The 15352-nt window shown below is 38.2% G+C and overlaps 1 protein-coding gene across 3 annotated transcripts in view; it reads right to left on the reverse strand.

The window, feature by feature from the left end:
• LRRC49 (leucine rich repeat containing 49) overlaps positions 1 to 15352 on the reverse strand; it is a 191728-nt gene that overhangs the window by 161724 nt on the left and 14652 nt on the right. For 2 of the 3 annotated variants that reach the window (XM_081292760.1, XM_081292759.1), the window contains one exon: positions 2635 to 2701. In XM_081292760.1, coding sequence (XP_081148886.1) covers positions 2635 to 2701 — 67 coding nt within the window. Of the gene's footprint in view, positions 1 to 417; positions 479 to 2634; positions 2702 to 15352 lie in introns of those variants that run through there. The other variant, XM_081292762.1, reaches the window with a different exon arrangement.

Here is a 15352-nt window from a genome sequence, read left to right on the forward strand (position 1 = left end):
CAAGAAATAGAGCATTTTTCATCAACATAATGGTTGGTAATGTTTAGACTGAATGGTGGCATTTTTAAAATCCTGGATAGTTCCTATGAATTCTGAAAGATACACCGTAATTTGAAAAACAGAAATATGTCTTAAAATAAACCTAAGAAAAAATTGCTACTATAAAATGTTTCATTTATGTTATAGTTTTTTAAACAGTGTGCTATAAGATAAAACACCAATTCCTTCAATTCCTTTCCAAGAAGAAATCAATTAAAAACCCACAAAGGAATGGTAGTGTGAAATGCAAAGTAGTGGTTACCTCTGATGAAGAAATAAGGGTATAAAATGAAAGAAAAACACTTAAATAGCATAAAGTCAGTAATATTCTAGTTCTTGAGTTAGGGTTGCATAATGTGAATATTAAAATTAAGTTACTAGAAGATGGCGGCGGGAAGTGAGTAAGCCGCTCCATGCTCCGTGCTGCCGTGCCCGCAGCGTATGTCTTAAAAGAAGAAGTAAAGATCATTAAAGGAGATCTGTCGACAAAGACTCAGCACCGTGTCAAGAAAGGGGCCTAAGTGGAGTGAATCTGCCACGACTCCAGCCAAGGTGGAGTGAGTCCATCACGACCTCAGCGCGAGCAGTAAGGCTGCAGCCCCCGAGCTGCCCGGCTCCCTTGGCCCCCTCTCCATCTCCTCTCCGCCTTTCCGCTTTGCTTCTCCCCCGCCATCTCTCCTCTCACGCTCACTCCCTAAATCTAGATCTCAATTTCTTTCCCCCGCCCTGCCCGCTCTCTCGCGTGCCCAGTACCCGGCCCACGCGGCCCCGAGGCGCTACCTCCCCTCCCCCAGCCAGCACCCCCTCCCCGGGGGTCCCGAAGGCCACAGCTGGGCCGCTGCCGCTGCCGCCGCCACCGCTTCCCGCGGAGCACCTTAGAGCAGACTCTTCACCGCACGAGTGAGCTGCCAAGTAAAATGGAACAGCTGATAAGATGAGTGACAATTTAAAATCTAAGTGATCCAACATGGCGGCGGACGTGGAGAGATCAAGTCTCTAACCCCTTCAGATGCGCGGGCATAGGGAGAAGTAAACTGTCAAAATAGTGTTCGCTCAGGACCACTAGGCACTATTGAGCTGAAGGGGATCCCGGGCGAACAGTCTGCCCTTCTCAGAACACACCGAGCCTGGATTGGCTGCATTCTAGCTCCGGTTCGCCTGCTTCTTGTGACTCAGGACTAATGATCCCGCTGAAATAACTAGTCGGCCCACCTGAACTCACAGAGGTAAAAGCCAACTGAGCACCATAGCCAGACCCAGGGAATCAGGAGTGATGTCGGACTAGCAGCGCAGAACTCCCGGCTATTGCTCCCACCAGTGCTGACAACAGAGGTCCCTTGCACCAGCTACCAGGGGAGTTGCTACCTGAGGGCAAACAAATTTGCTGGGGGTCCTCAGCCCCAAGCCCTACAAACTTAGGGTCTGAGGGAGGCAAACAGAAAGGGTGTGCCCAGGCATCCATAAAAACAGGGCTCCCAGGAGCAGCAGACCCGGCGTGTAGCCAGTATTGTGGTGAGCATCACAGGTGAGCGGGGCCCGGCTTGAGGAACCACAAGAGAAGGCCCTAGGCACTCAGGATTGGAGACCCGCACAGTCTGGGAAGAAGAGCTGAGGCACAGTGATTGGTTCCCACCTATCAAGAAGAGAAGCCTGGCCCAGTAGGCATAGCTCCACCTACTGGAAGAGAAGTTAATCGAGCTCTATGACTGCATTTATTATTATTATTTTTTAATGATTATTATTAGTATTTTTTAAAATTTTTTTTCACTTTTTGTTGTTGATGCTATTGTTGTTCTTTAACTTTCTTATTAATGGTTTCAATTTTTTTAATTCTTTTTTTTTAATTTTTTTTTATTGGTTGTTCACAACATTACAAATCTCTTGACATATCATAACAGAGCAGGGAGGAAGAGCAGGAAGAAAAGATTAACATTAAACAGAGACATGAGGTGGGAGGGAAAGGGAGAAAAAAAGGGAAATTGCATGGAAATGGAAGGAGACCCTCATTGTTATACAAAATTACATATAAGAGGTTGTGAGGGGAATGGGATAACAAACATGGAGGGAAATGAATTACAGCAGATGGGGTAGAGAGAGAAGATGGGAGGGGAGGGGGGGGATAGTAGAGGATAGGAAAGGTAGCAGAATACAACAGTCACTAATATGGCAGTATGTAAAAATGTGGATGTGTAACCGATGTGATTCTGCAATCTGTATTTGGGGTAAAAATGGGAGTTCATAACCCACTTGATTCTAATGTTTGAAATATGATATGTCAAGAGCTTTGTAATGTTGTGAACAACCAATAAAAAAAATAAATAAAATTAAAAAAAATTAAAAAAAATTAAAAAATAAAATTAAGTTACTAAAAAAATAAACAGAAAATTAAGTTGTAACCATAAGGATTCCAAATGTTTTTGTAATCAATTAACTGCTAATGAATTATCATATCTTGCAAAAATAAGCTTAATATCTTATAAATTTCAATGACCCAGCAAAGTAACTCTTGAAAAATTCACTGTATGATTCTTAAAACTTTTCCAATACCAAATTTCTCGGGCATTGTTTCAAAAGAAGAAAAGGGCTGAACAATACCTGATTTCCATGGAGGTCTAAAACATCTAGGCTTTTTAGATTCTCTAAGTTTGAGATTTTCTTGATTCTGAAAATCAAAATAAGTACAATAAGTTGAAGAGAAATACGTGTATGTCACATCTATCAGTAAAGCAAAGCATCCCTAAAAGAACAAAATCAGAAAGACCATTTACATTTTAATATTTTAATTTACTCTCTTCTCTCTCTAAATACATATAATAGTTATAAATGTATGTATTAAACAACATATTTCTCTTTGGTTTAATTATATTTTAAAGATGCAGTGCATTAGGAGGAAAGATATAAAAATGTACCTTTAGAGAAAAGCAACTCTACTTCTAAGAACCTTAGGTCAAAGCTCTGACTCAAGGTAGTTCCCTTCACCTAAGAATACAATCTGAACTCCTCACTTCTGCCTATAAGGCATTGAACCATCTGGCTACTGACTCTTCTGCCAGCTTCTTCTACCATAGGCTCACTGTCTCACTCTGTTCCAGTCACAGGGCCATTTTCTCCTGTGCCTCTAACTTGACAGGTTTATTTCTGCTTTAGATTATTTACCCTTACTGTTTTTTCTGTTTTAATGTTCTTCTCCCAGAATTTCACATGGTTCATGACCTCACATTATTCAGGTCTTAGCTCAAACATCTCAGAAATGATTCTATATAAAATAGCTATCCTTCCTATCCCCATTATGCTCTCTTTCCCCAGTTTTAATGGACTTTATAGCATTAAGCATTGCCTAAAATTATTTTATTCACATGTATACTATTTTATCATCTGTGTGACCATATCAAAATGCGAGTTTCAAGAGGAAAGAAAGCTGGATGCAATGCTACACGTCTGTAATCCCAGCAGCTTGGGAGGCTAAGACAGGAGAATGTCGAGTTCAAAGCCAGCCTCAGCAATGGCGAGGGCCTAAGCAACTCAGACCCTATCTCTAAATATAATAAAAAATAGAGCTGGAGATGTGCTCAGTTATTAGTGTCCCTGAGTTCAATCCCCAGTACTCAAAAAAAAAAAAAAAAGAAAGAAATTTTGACATGTTCTCTACTCTAGCCTCAGCACTCACACAGTAAAGTACCAAGTAAGTACCCATAAATATTAGTTTAATAAATGAATGACCACAATAACTAAATGGATAAGTTTAATGTTCTAAGGTTTTCCATTATAGAATTATTTATCACACAATTATGCATCATCTAAATGCTCTCTATTAGACCTGCTTTGTTTGTAAAACACTTAAATTTAATTAGAACTTTTTATTTCAGAGCCAGTCTTGGCAATATAGCAAGGTCCTATTTTTAAAAAAGAAAAACACATTTTTACCTTTAAAATGCCTCCTCTAGCCCCTCTTATAAGCTTACCCATTATCCCTCTCATTCCTGTCTTATGTCTACTTTACCTGTCTAACTATCCCTAACTGTACTCTTCTTACAATAAGAGCAAGGAATACGAGCAACTTTTTCTTGTTCCTAGAGACTCTACCTTATCCTACCACCATTGTTCAGTACAGAGATGGAGAATTGGCAAAGAAAGGACAAAATCTCACACAATCTATCCTTCTTCTTATCATGTGTCTATCACTACTCATTGCTGTTGTCATTATTTACTGCCTCAAAAACATTTCTACCTTACTAAATGTTTCCAGAATCTGGTAGGAACCAGATAAAAAATTCCACAAAAGTTTTCCTCTTCCTGCTTTACTATTAAAATACCTAGAACATTTGGAGAAAAATTACAATATCCTACTAAAATGGCTTACAAAAGAGTCGAGCTTTCTTAAGGCAATCTGATCTCAGCTATTAACAAAGATTTTTATTGGGTTATGTAATGCTCCCAAGCTGACATTCCCTAAAACAATGGTTCTCAAGGTTCTTTGTATAACATATTTACCTGTAGGGCTTGCTAAAACATTGATAATCAGTTCCTCCTACCCTTTTTTGAGCTAGTTTTGTCATCTTGCTGGTTTTGCATTATAGAACTAATTAAAATATTGGTCTGTGATTATTATCTATTTTTCTGAGAATTATATTTTATCATTTTGAAAACTATGCACCAGGGATAATAGAGATTATTTTAGCTCAAAGTTCTTACATCTAGAGAATCAATGTAGTTTGTTACTCAATAAATAAAACTAAAAATCCGGGAGATGTTGTGCGATCTTCTCATTAGTTGCCTTTTTCGTGGATTCTCTCCTCACCCCCAGTACCTGAAATATCCTAAAAATTGATCCAATTTTAAAGACTTCAGAAGCAAATGAAGGTATCATTTGACCTAAGAGGCTACTGGTCAGATTAGGTATTAATGTGAAGAATTTTCAGAATCCTAGTCAGTTGCCAAATTGCTAAATATTTTCACATTAACAGCAATGTAACCTGAAAGGGTTTTTTTTTTTAATTCTCTAGGACAGAAATTGAACCTAGAAATAGAATAGGTTCACCCTCACCTTGGTAGCTACAGACCTACAGGAATATATCACAGCTTCAGGCCACATTTTGTTACTGATGCCAGGATGAAGGCCCTACTACAGGACTATATGAAGGCTCAGCAGTTTAGGTTTCAGAGACAACTCCTCACATGAGAAATTTCAAGGAGTCAAAAGGAAAGGAACACAGGATCCCAGAGTCTGACAGAGTTTTATATTTATAGTCCTAGGTGATCAGAAGAAGACAGAGTTCTATTCATGAGTCCTTGATCATGAGGACACCAGAAAATTTGGAGAGGATAAGCAGAGAGTAGTCGAGGCAGAAAAATTAGAAGGCAAGAACTTTAACAGCAAAGTAGGGTTGGGAGTTCTTTGGTAATAACATCAATTTCACACACAAAATCTGAGCAGGGGTCTTTCTAGTTTTAGAGAGTTTTGTTGGGGCTGTGTGAGCCTAGAGGCATGTAATTGCTTGAGATTTTTGTATGTAGTTTTACTGCTTTGGACTAAAATATGGTACAGTGGCTTACAAGGTGGGAGGGAGACACCTTCATGGACTTGACCAGGAGGGGCAACAAGTCACCTGAGACAAACAGGAAGAGACAGAGTGGCTGATGTGCTTCCCTTTTCACCACAATTTTCTGCCAGGTTTCCTAATATCCTCTTCAGATCTGCATCCTAACTGTTCACATGACCCTTACTGTGACAGTCAGCGGGCTAGAGGGCACCTGACATATGTCTTAGGGATCAGAAATAAGCAATTTAGGAGTATGTGAAAAGTTATCTTGACTCATTTTTTTTTTCTGAGTCAAGAACACAAACAGTTCTAGAACTGTTTACTACTATTTAGAAGTATTATTTAGCTACCTTACATGAAAAATAAAGTAAAGGATGACCAAAAGCAAACAAATAAACAAACAATAACAACAAAAGAAGATGGAAAATTAGAAGGAATAAGAGTTGGTATTGAGTTGCTTTTACTTCACTGAGATAAGGATACAGTAAAAGGTCATTAAGTCCCTTACAGTTAGAAGATCAAAGGGACCCTAAATAAGGGCAGACAGATTTTGTCTTCTAGGTACAAGTTATCAAAAGAAACAAGTTATTTCTTAAAAGACAGAGAAGCAGAAAAGTAGAAGTAGGAAAAAAACAAAAGATGCAGAGACGATTTCAAATTGTTAGAAGAGATACTTAGATACTGCTTAAAACCAGAAAAGATGATTAAAAATATCTTTAGAAAATAACTTGACCCCAGGGCTGGGGTTTTGACTCAGTGGTAGAGTGCTTGCCTAGCATACATGAGGCACTGGGTTCGATTCTCAGCACCACATAAAATACTAAATAAAGGGCCACCAACAACTAATAAAATATTAAAAAGAAAATGACCCAAAGACTAAATCAAGGACATAAAGACAGTGGTACTAAAGAATCAATATAAGCTAGATAAAGAACTCAGAAAGTAGTAAAGAAATGTTGGTGAGAGATAACAGCAGCGCCTGACAGGGAAAGCCATATAAATTCATGATAAGCTAACTTTCTCACATTTCCCAGTGAAGTGCTATGGTGGCACACTCCTACTGCATACATTTTGTACACATCTGAATTTGCCAAATTCACTTGACCTCTCCATTTCTACATCTGCAAAATGAGAGAGCTAATCTCTGAGGGTCATTTCAAGCTCTAATATTCTATGATTCTATAATTCCTCCAGACTCTCTCAAATTACATAATGTTTAAAATTTAACACTTGAACTAATTGTGGGTGATAAATCACAGAGGACAAAGGAGATCTTAAAACTATGAAACATGATCTTGGAAAAAGTATTTTATATTATCATTGGGCAATGAAAATAAAGAGTGCCAGGCTAAGAACACAAACATGGCACTTTAGTATACTGAATATTTTAAAACAAAGGAAACAGAAAATTATAGAAGCAGGAAGATCACCCTCTGACATTCTCTCACTTTTCTACTGTAAGGCCACAAAAAAATACCTGACCTACCTCCCCTGAAAGGATATAATAAGACTCTCAATACAGATGGGTCTGCCCTATAACCAGAAGAAAGGAATAAAAACACAGACACCAAGAAGAATCTGAACAAAAAGGTCTCACTAATCTCTCCCCAGTTTATCACCATTGTATCATACCCCATCACACTTCTACATGAGTGTCCACTTGCCATTAAACCTAAGCATAAAAATAAATACTTTTCCCTGTTTCTTTGGATCTTAATTTCTGAGGACTATTATGTCACACAAAACTTATATTAAGTAAATGTGCTATGCTTTTCTCTTGATAATCATCTTTGTTATCAGGGTGTCAGTTGTAAACCTTGCAATGGGTGAAGAAAAGATATTACTCATTTTGGGACTTTATTAAACAGCCCTTCTTTGTAGGTATTTATCATGTTAAGTGAAATAAGCCAGACTCAGAAAGTCAATGGTTGAATATTTTCTCTGATATGTGTAAGCTAATCAAAAATAAAGAGAAGGGGCTGGGGTTGTGGCTCAGCAGTAGAGCACTCGCCTACCATGTGTGAGGAGCTGGGTTCAATCCTCAGCACCACATAAAAATGATTAATTAAAATAAAGGGGAAAAGAGAAGGAGGGATTCCATCAAAATAGAAGAAAGATCAGTGAATTAGATGAAAGGGATTGAGGGGGAGGAAAAGGGGATGGGATAAGGGAAGAACAGTGGAATAAATCTAACCTAACTTTCCTGTGTACATATATGAAAATACCACAGTCAATCTCACCGTTATGTATATCCACAAGATACTAACTAAAAACAAAAAACAAAAGAAAACCAAAACTAAAAGTAAACAGCAGAAAGATCAATAGAGTAGAAGGTAAGGAATAGAGTCAGGGAAGAGGGGAAGGAAAGGAGGAATAATAGGGTCTGAATTAGAGCAAATATTCCACGCCCTTACAATTATATAAAAATGAATCCCAATGTTATATATAATTTTTAAAAAACAATAAAAGGGGGAAAGCTATTTAGTAAAGAAGAATAAAGAGAAAAGTCATGAACAAATCTCAAGGAAATGTGTTAGGAATTGTAGAGCTATATTATATAATAGAGCTGTATAAAAGGAATAGGAAGTATACAAAATGTAATATTAAATAACTCATACTGAAATAACCATCTGAAAAAAAACAATCACTGATTTGACAATCACAAAGTAGTGAGTATCCAACTTTAGTCAAATACTAAGAAGTATGGCAAGTGAAACACAGAAGGCTAAAGTGAACAAACATGCTTAAAACATGTCCTAAGAACGCACAAATTCAAGGCCAAAGTCTTTTTTATAAGAGAAGACACTGGAAAGCAATGAAAATAAAATACTCAGTGAATGTTTCTTATATGACACATTTTCAGAATGAATCTCATAAAATAAATTAAAATTTAATCTTTTTTTTTTCCTAGTGATGCTAGGGACTGACTGAACCCAGCCAGGCCTCACGCATGGTAGACAAACACTCTACTACCAAAACACAATCCATTCAAAAACTCTTTCAAAAGTTTAGTCTAATAATTTCTAAGATCTTATTCAATTCTGAACTGTAATCTAAATACCACAGGACTCGATTCCAACATGGCGGCGGGCACGGCGAGATCAAGTCTCTGACCTCTTCAGCTGTGCGGGCATAGGGAGTCGTAAACAACCTAAATCTGTTTGCTCAGGATCACTAGGCAATGCTGAGCTGACGTGGATCTGGGGCGAACACTCTGGGCCTCTCAGAACACACACTGAGCCCGGATCGGCTGAATTTAAGCTCCCGTTCACCTGCTTCCCGCAGACAAACAGCTGTGACTCAGCATTAATCCATCCGGCTGAAACAACTGGTCAGCCCTTCTCATCCTACGGACGTAAATGCCTACCGAGCCTTCATAGATAGTGGCCACAGGTTTGAAACGGGGCTTGGGAGAGACAGTAAGGACCCACCCATTGCATTGGTCGTCCGGCAAAGGGAAACAAACTGTCGCCATTTGCAAGAGATACCACCATGGCAGAGAACTGACGTCATCAGACTGTGGCGGAGGAGATAACTTCATTGAAACCTGCGGCTACAGGTGTGTAATTCCCTAGCCTTCCCTCTCCACACATTGGGGAAACCTTAAGGGCCCCTCCCAGCTCTCCCGTAAGGGCCCCTCCCAGCTCCCCGTGAGCGCGATAGCAAGCCCGAGGGAATCAGGAATGGCGCGGGATCCAAGGCATGGAACTACCGCTCACACCAGGGCAGACTGTTGAGGTCTCTTGCACCAGCTACCGGGGGCGTGGCTACCGGAGGGCAAGTAAAATTCGCTGAGGATTCTCAGCCCCAAGCTCTACAAACTTAGGGTCTGAGGGAATGGCAAACTGGAAGAGTGTGCCCAGTCGTTCATGAAAACAGGGCTCCCGGGAGCAGCAGACCTGGCGTGTAGCCAGTATTGTGGTGAGCGGCGCCCATGAGAGGGGCCTGGCTAGAGGAAAAGTGGGAAGTGACTAGACACAAGAGGAGGCCCTAGGCACTCAGGATTGGAGACTCGCCCAGTCTGGGAGGAGCTGCTGCACAGTGATTGGTTCCCGCGTATTGACAGGAGAAACTTGGCCTGGTGGGCACAGTGCCACCTACTGGAAGCGAAGTTAATCAAACTCTAAGACTGCATTTATTAGTTTTTTTTTCCTTTTTTTCTTTTCTCTTTTTTTTTTGATTTGGGTTTTTCTTTCATTTTCATTTTTCTTTCTTTTTGTTTTTTAAATTTTTTTTACAATGGTTTTTAAATTTTTTTTTCTTCTAATTTTAATTTTAATTTTTTTATTATTTTTTTTAAAAACATTTTTTTCTTTTTTTATTCCCTATTTTTTTTTCTTCTTCTGTCTTTTCATTTCTCTTATTCCCCACTTCCTTGAATTCTACCTGCTTACTCTCATTCTCTTTAGTGACTTCTTCTCTTCCCTTCTAATACCTTTCCTCCCAAGCATCAAATTAATTTATAGGAGTAAACAGTAACTCAGCAGTCAAACAGAACAAGAAGTAACATGAGCAGCTTCAAAAAGCAAGGAAGAAAAGGAGTACAAACAATGCAGGACAGCCTAAATATTCAGGAGGACCTAGAGTCATCAGAAAAATGGTCATATAAAGACCTCATGGAACACCTTAGACAGATGGCATGGAACCTTAAAGAGGATACAAGACAGCAAATTCAAGCAGCGAAAGAACACATTGAGAATGAATTACATAAACAGATAAAAGAAGAAGTTAAGCATCTTTATCAGGAGATAGAGATTATAAAAAATAATCAAACAATAATTCTAGAAATGAAGGAAACAATAAACCAAATTAAAAACTCAATTGAGAGTATCACTAACAGAGTGGAGCAAGTAGAAGCCAGAACGTCAGATAATGAAGACAAAATATATCATCTTGAAAAGAGTCTAGCCAACTCAGATAGGCTGGTAAAAAATCACGAGAAAAACATCCAAGAGATTTGGGATAACTTAAAAAACCAAACGTACGAGTCATCGGGATAGAGGAAGGCACAGAGATTCATGCCAAGGGAATGAGTAACTTGCTGAATGAAATAATTACAGAAAACTTTCCAGAAATAAAAAAGGAAACATATATACAAATTGTAGATGCATACAGGACACCGAGCACACAAAAGCACAGTAGACCAACGCCAAGACACATTGTTATGAAGATATCCAATATACAGAACAAAGAGAAAATATTAAAAGCTACAAGAGAAAGGAGACAGATTACATTCAGGGGTAAACCAATAAGGTTAACAACGGATTTTTCATCACAGACACTGAAAGCAAGAAGATCATGTAACAATGTATTTCAAACACTGAAAGACAATGGATGCCAACCAAGAATTCTGTATCCAGCAAATTAAGCTTCAGGTATGAAAACGCAATAAAAATCTTTCATGATAAACAAAAGTTAAAAGAATTTGCAGCCAGAAAACCAGCACTGCAAAGCATTTTGAGCAAAACACTACACGAGGAAAAAAGGAAAAACAATAACCAAAACCATCAGTGGGAAGTGCCTCAGTAAAGACAGAGGGCGAGGGGAAAGATAATCATGGAGAAACAAACTAAATTTTTTTAAAAAAAGGATAAATAATCAAACATGGCAGGAAGTACAAACCATATATCAATAGTAACTCTGAATGTTAATGGCTTAAACTCTCCAATAAAGCGACATAGGCTGGTATCATGGATTAAAAAAACAAATCCAACAATATGCTGCCTCCAGGAGACACATCTGATTGGAAAAGACATACACAGGCTGAAGGTGAAAGGATGGGAAAAAATATACCACGAACACGGTCCACGTAAGCAAGCAGGGGTGGCCATCCTCATATCGAATAAAATAAACTTCAAGACTAAGTTAATCAAAAGGGATAAAGAAGGTCATTATATACTGTTAAAAGGAACCATTCACCAACAAGACATAACAATTATCAATATTTATGCACCAAATAATGGTGCTGCGACATTCATAAAACAAATTCTCCTCAAGTTCAAGAATCAAATAGACCACAACACAATAATTATAGGTGACTTCAACACACCTCTCTCACCACTGGACAGATCTTCCAAACAAAAGTTGAATAAAGAAACTCTAGAACTCAATATCACAATCAATAACCTAGACTTAACTGACATATATAGAATATATCAACCATCATCAAATGGATATACTTTTTTCTCAGCAGCACATGGATCCTTCTCAAAAATAGACCATATATTATGCCATAGGGCAACCCTCAGTAAATATAAAGGGGTGGAGATAATACCATGCATTTTATCTGATCATAATGGAATGAAACTGGAAATCAATGATAAAAGAAGGAAGGAAAAATCCTACATCACATGGAAAATGAACAATATGTTACTGAGTGATCAATGGGTTACAGAAGACATAAAGGAGGAAATCAAAAAATTCTTAGAGATAAATGAAAATACAGACACAACATATCGGAATCTATGGGACACAATGAAAGCAGTTTTAAGAGGGAAATTCATCGCCTGGTGGTCATTCCTCAAAAAAAGAAAAAACCAACAAGTAAATGAGCTCACACTTCATCTCAAAGCCCTACAAAAGGAAGAGCAAAACAACAGCAAATGTAGCAGAAGGCAAGAAATAATTAAAATCAGAGCGGAAATCAATGAAATTAAAACAAAAGAAACTATTGAAAAAATTAACAAAACTAAAAGTTGGTTCTTCGAAAAAATGAATAAGATCAACAGACCTTTAGCCATGCTAACGAAGAGAAGAAGAGAGAGAACTCAAATTACTAACATACGGGATGAAAAAGGCAATATCACAACAGATGCTACAGAAATACAGAAGACAATTAGAAATTATTTTGAAAACCTATATTCCAATAAAATAGAAGATAGTGAAGACATCGATAAATTTCTTAAGTCATATGATTTGCCCAGAATGAGTCAGGAGGATACACACAATTTGAACAGACCAATATCAATGGATGAAATTGAAGAAGCCATCAAAAGACTACCAACCAAGAAAAGCCCAGGACCGGATGGGTACACAGCGGAGTTTTACAAAACCTTTAAAGAAGAATTAATACCAATACTTTTCAAGTTATTTCAGGAAATAGAAAAAGAGGGAGCTCTTCCAAATTCATTCTATGAGGCCAACATCACCCTGATTCCGAAACCAGACAAAGACACCTCAAAGAAAGAAAACTACAGACCAATATCTCTAATGAACCTAGATGCAAAAATCCTCAATAAAATTCTGGCGGATTGAATACAAAAACACATCAAAAAAATTGTGCACCATGATCAAGTAGGATGCATCCCTGGGATGCAAGGATGGTTCAATATACGGGAATCAATAAATGTTATTCACCACATCAATAGACTTAAAGATAAGAACCATATGATCATCTCGATAGATGCAGAGAAAGCATTCGACAAAGTAAAGCATCCCTTTATGTTCAAAACATTAGAAAAACTAGGGATAACAGGAACTTACCTTGACATTGTAAAAGCTATCTATGCTAAACCTCAGGCTAGCATCATTCTGAATGGACAAAAGTTAAAGGCATTCCCTCTAAAATCTGGAACAAGACAGGGATGCCCTCTATCACCACTTCTATTCAATATAGTTCTCGAAACACTGGCCAGAGCAATTATACAGACAAAAGAAATTAAAGGCATAAAAATTGGAAAAGAAGAACATAAATTATCACTATTTGCAGATGACATGATTCTATACCTAGAAGACCCAAAAGGGTCTACAAAGAAACTACTAGAACTAATAAATGAATTCAGCAAAGTGGCAGGATATAAAATCAACACACATAAATCAAAGGCATTTCTGTATATCAGCAACAAAACTTCTGAAACGGAAATGAGGAAAAATACTCCATTCACAATATCCTCAAAAAAAATAAAATACTTGGGAATCAACCTAACAAAAGAGGTGAAAGATTTATACAATGAAAACTACAGAACCCTAAAGAGAGAAGTAGAAGAAGATCTTAGAAGATGGAAAAATATACCCTGTTCATGGATAGGCAGAACTAACATCATCAAAATGGCGATATTACCAAAAGTTCTCTATAGGCTTAATGCAATGACAATCAAAATCCCAATGGCATTTCTTGTAGAAATAGATAAAGCAATCATGAAATTCATATGGAAAAATAAAAGACCCAGAATAGCAAAAGCAATTCTAAGCAGGAAGTGTGAATCAGGCGGTATAGCGATACCAGATTTCAAACTATATTACAGAGCAATAGTAACAAAAACAGCATGGTACTGGTACCAAAACAGGCGGGTGGACCAATGGTACAGAATAGAGGACACAGAGACTAATCCACAAAGTTACAACTATCTTATATTTGATAAAGGGGCTAAAAGCATGCAATGGAGGAAGGATAGCATCTTCAACAAATGGTGTTGGGAAAACTGGAAATCCATATGCAACAAAATGAAACTGAATCCCTTTCTCTCGCCATGCACAAAAGTCAACTCAAAATGGATCAAGGAGCTTGATATCAAATCAGAGACTCTGCGCCTGATAGAAGAAAAAGTTGGCTCCGATCTACATATTGTGGGGTCGGGCTCCAAATTCCTTAATAGGACACCCATAGCACAAGAGTTAATAACAAGAATCAACAAATGGGACTTAATTAAACTTAAAAGTTTTTTCTCAGCAAGAGAAACAATAAGAGAGGTAAACAGGGAACCTACATCCTGGGAACAAATTTTTACTCCTCACACTTCAGATAGAGCCCTAATATCCAGAGTATACAAAGAACTCAAAAAATTAGACAATAAGATAACAAATAACCCAATCAACAAATGGGCCAAGGACCTGAACAGACACTTCTCAGAGGAGGATATACAATCAATCAACAAGTACATGAAAAAATGCTCACCATCTCTAGCAGTCAGAGAAATGCAAATCAAAACCACCCTAAGATACCATCTCACTCCAGTAACATTGGCAGCCACTATGAAGTCAAACAACAACAAGTGCTGGCGAGGATGTGGAGAAAAGGGTACACTTGTACATTGCTGGTGGGACTGCAAATTGGTGCGGCCAATTTAGAAAGCAGTTTGGAGATTCCTGGGAAAGCTGGGAATGGAACCACCATTTGACCCTGCTATTGCCCTTCTCGGACTATTCCCTGAAGACCTTAAAAGAGCATGCTACAGGGATACTGCCACATCGATGTTCATAGCAGCACAATTCACAATAGCTAGACTGTGGAACCAACCCAGATGCCCTTCAATAGATGAATGGATAAAAAAAAGTGGCATCTATACACAATGGAGTACTATGCAGCAATAAAAAATGACAAAATCATAGAATTTGCAGGGAAATGGATGGCACTAGAGCAGATTATGCTTAGTGAAGCTAGCCAATCCCTAAAAAACAAATACCAAATGTCTTCTTTGATATAATGAGAGCAACTATGAACAGAGCAGGGAGGAAGAGTAGGAAGAAAAGATTAACATTAAACAGAGACATGACATGGGAGGGAAAGGGAGAGAAAAGGGAAATTGCATGGAAATGAAGGGAGACCCTCATTGCTATACAAAATTACATATAAGAGGTTGTGAGGGGAATGGGAAAATAAACAAGGAGAGAAATGAATTACAGTAGATGGGGTAGAGAGAGAAGTTGGGAGGGGAGGGGAGGGGGGATAGTAGAGGATAGGAAAGGTAGCAGAATACAACAATTACTAATAGGGCATTATGTAAAATTGTGGATGTGTAAACGACGTGATTCTGCAATCTGCATTTGGGGTAAAA

This window comes from Spermophilus citellus (genome assembly GCF_964194105.1).
Source record: "Spermophilus citellus genome assembly, chromosome: 4".
Classification (NCBI taxonomy): Eukaryota; Metazoa; Chordata; class Mammalia; order Rodentia; family Sciuridae; genus Spermophilus; species Spermophilus citellus.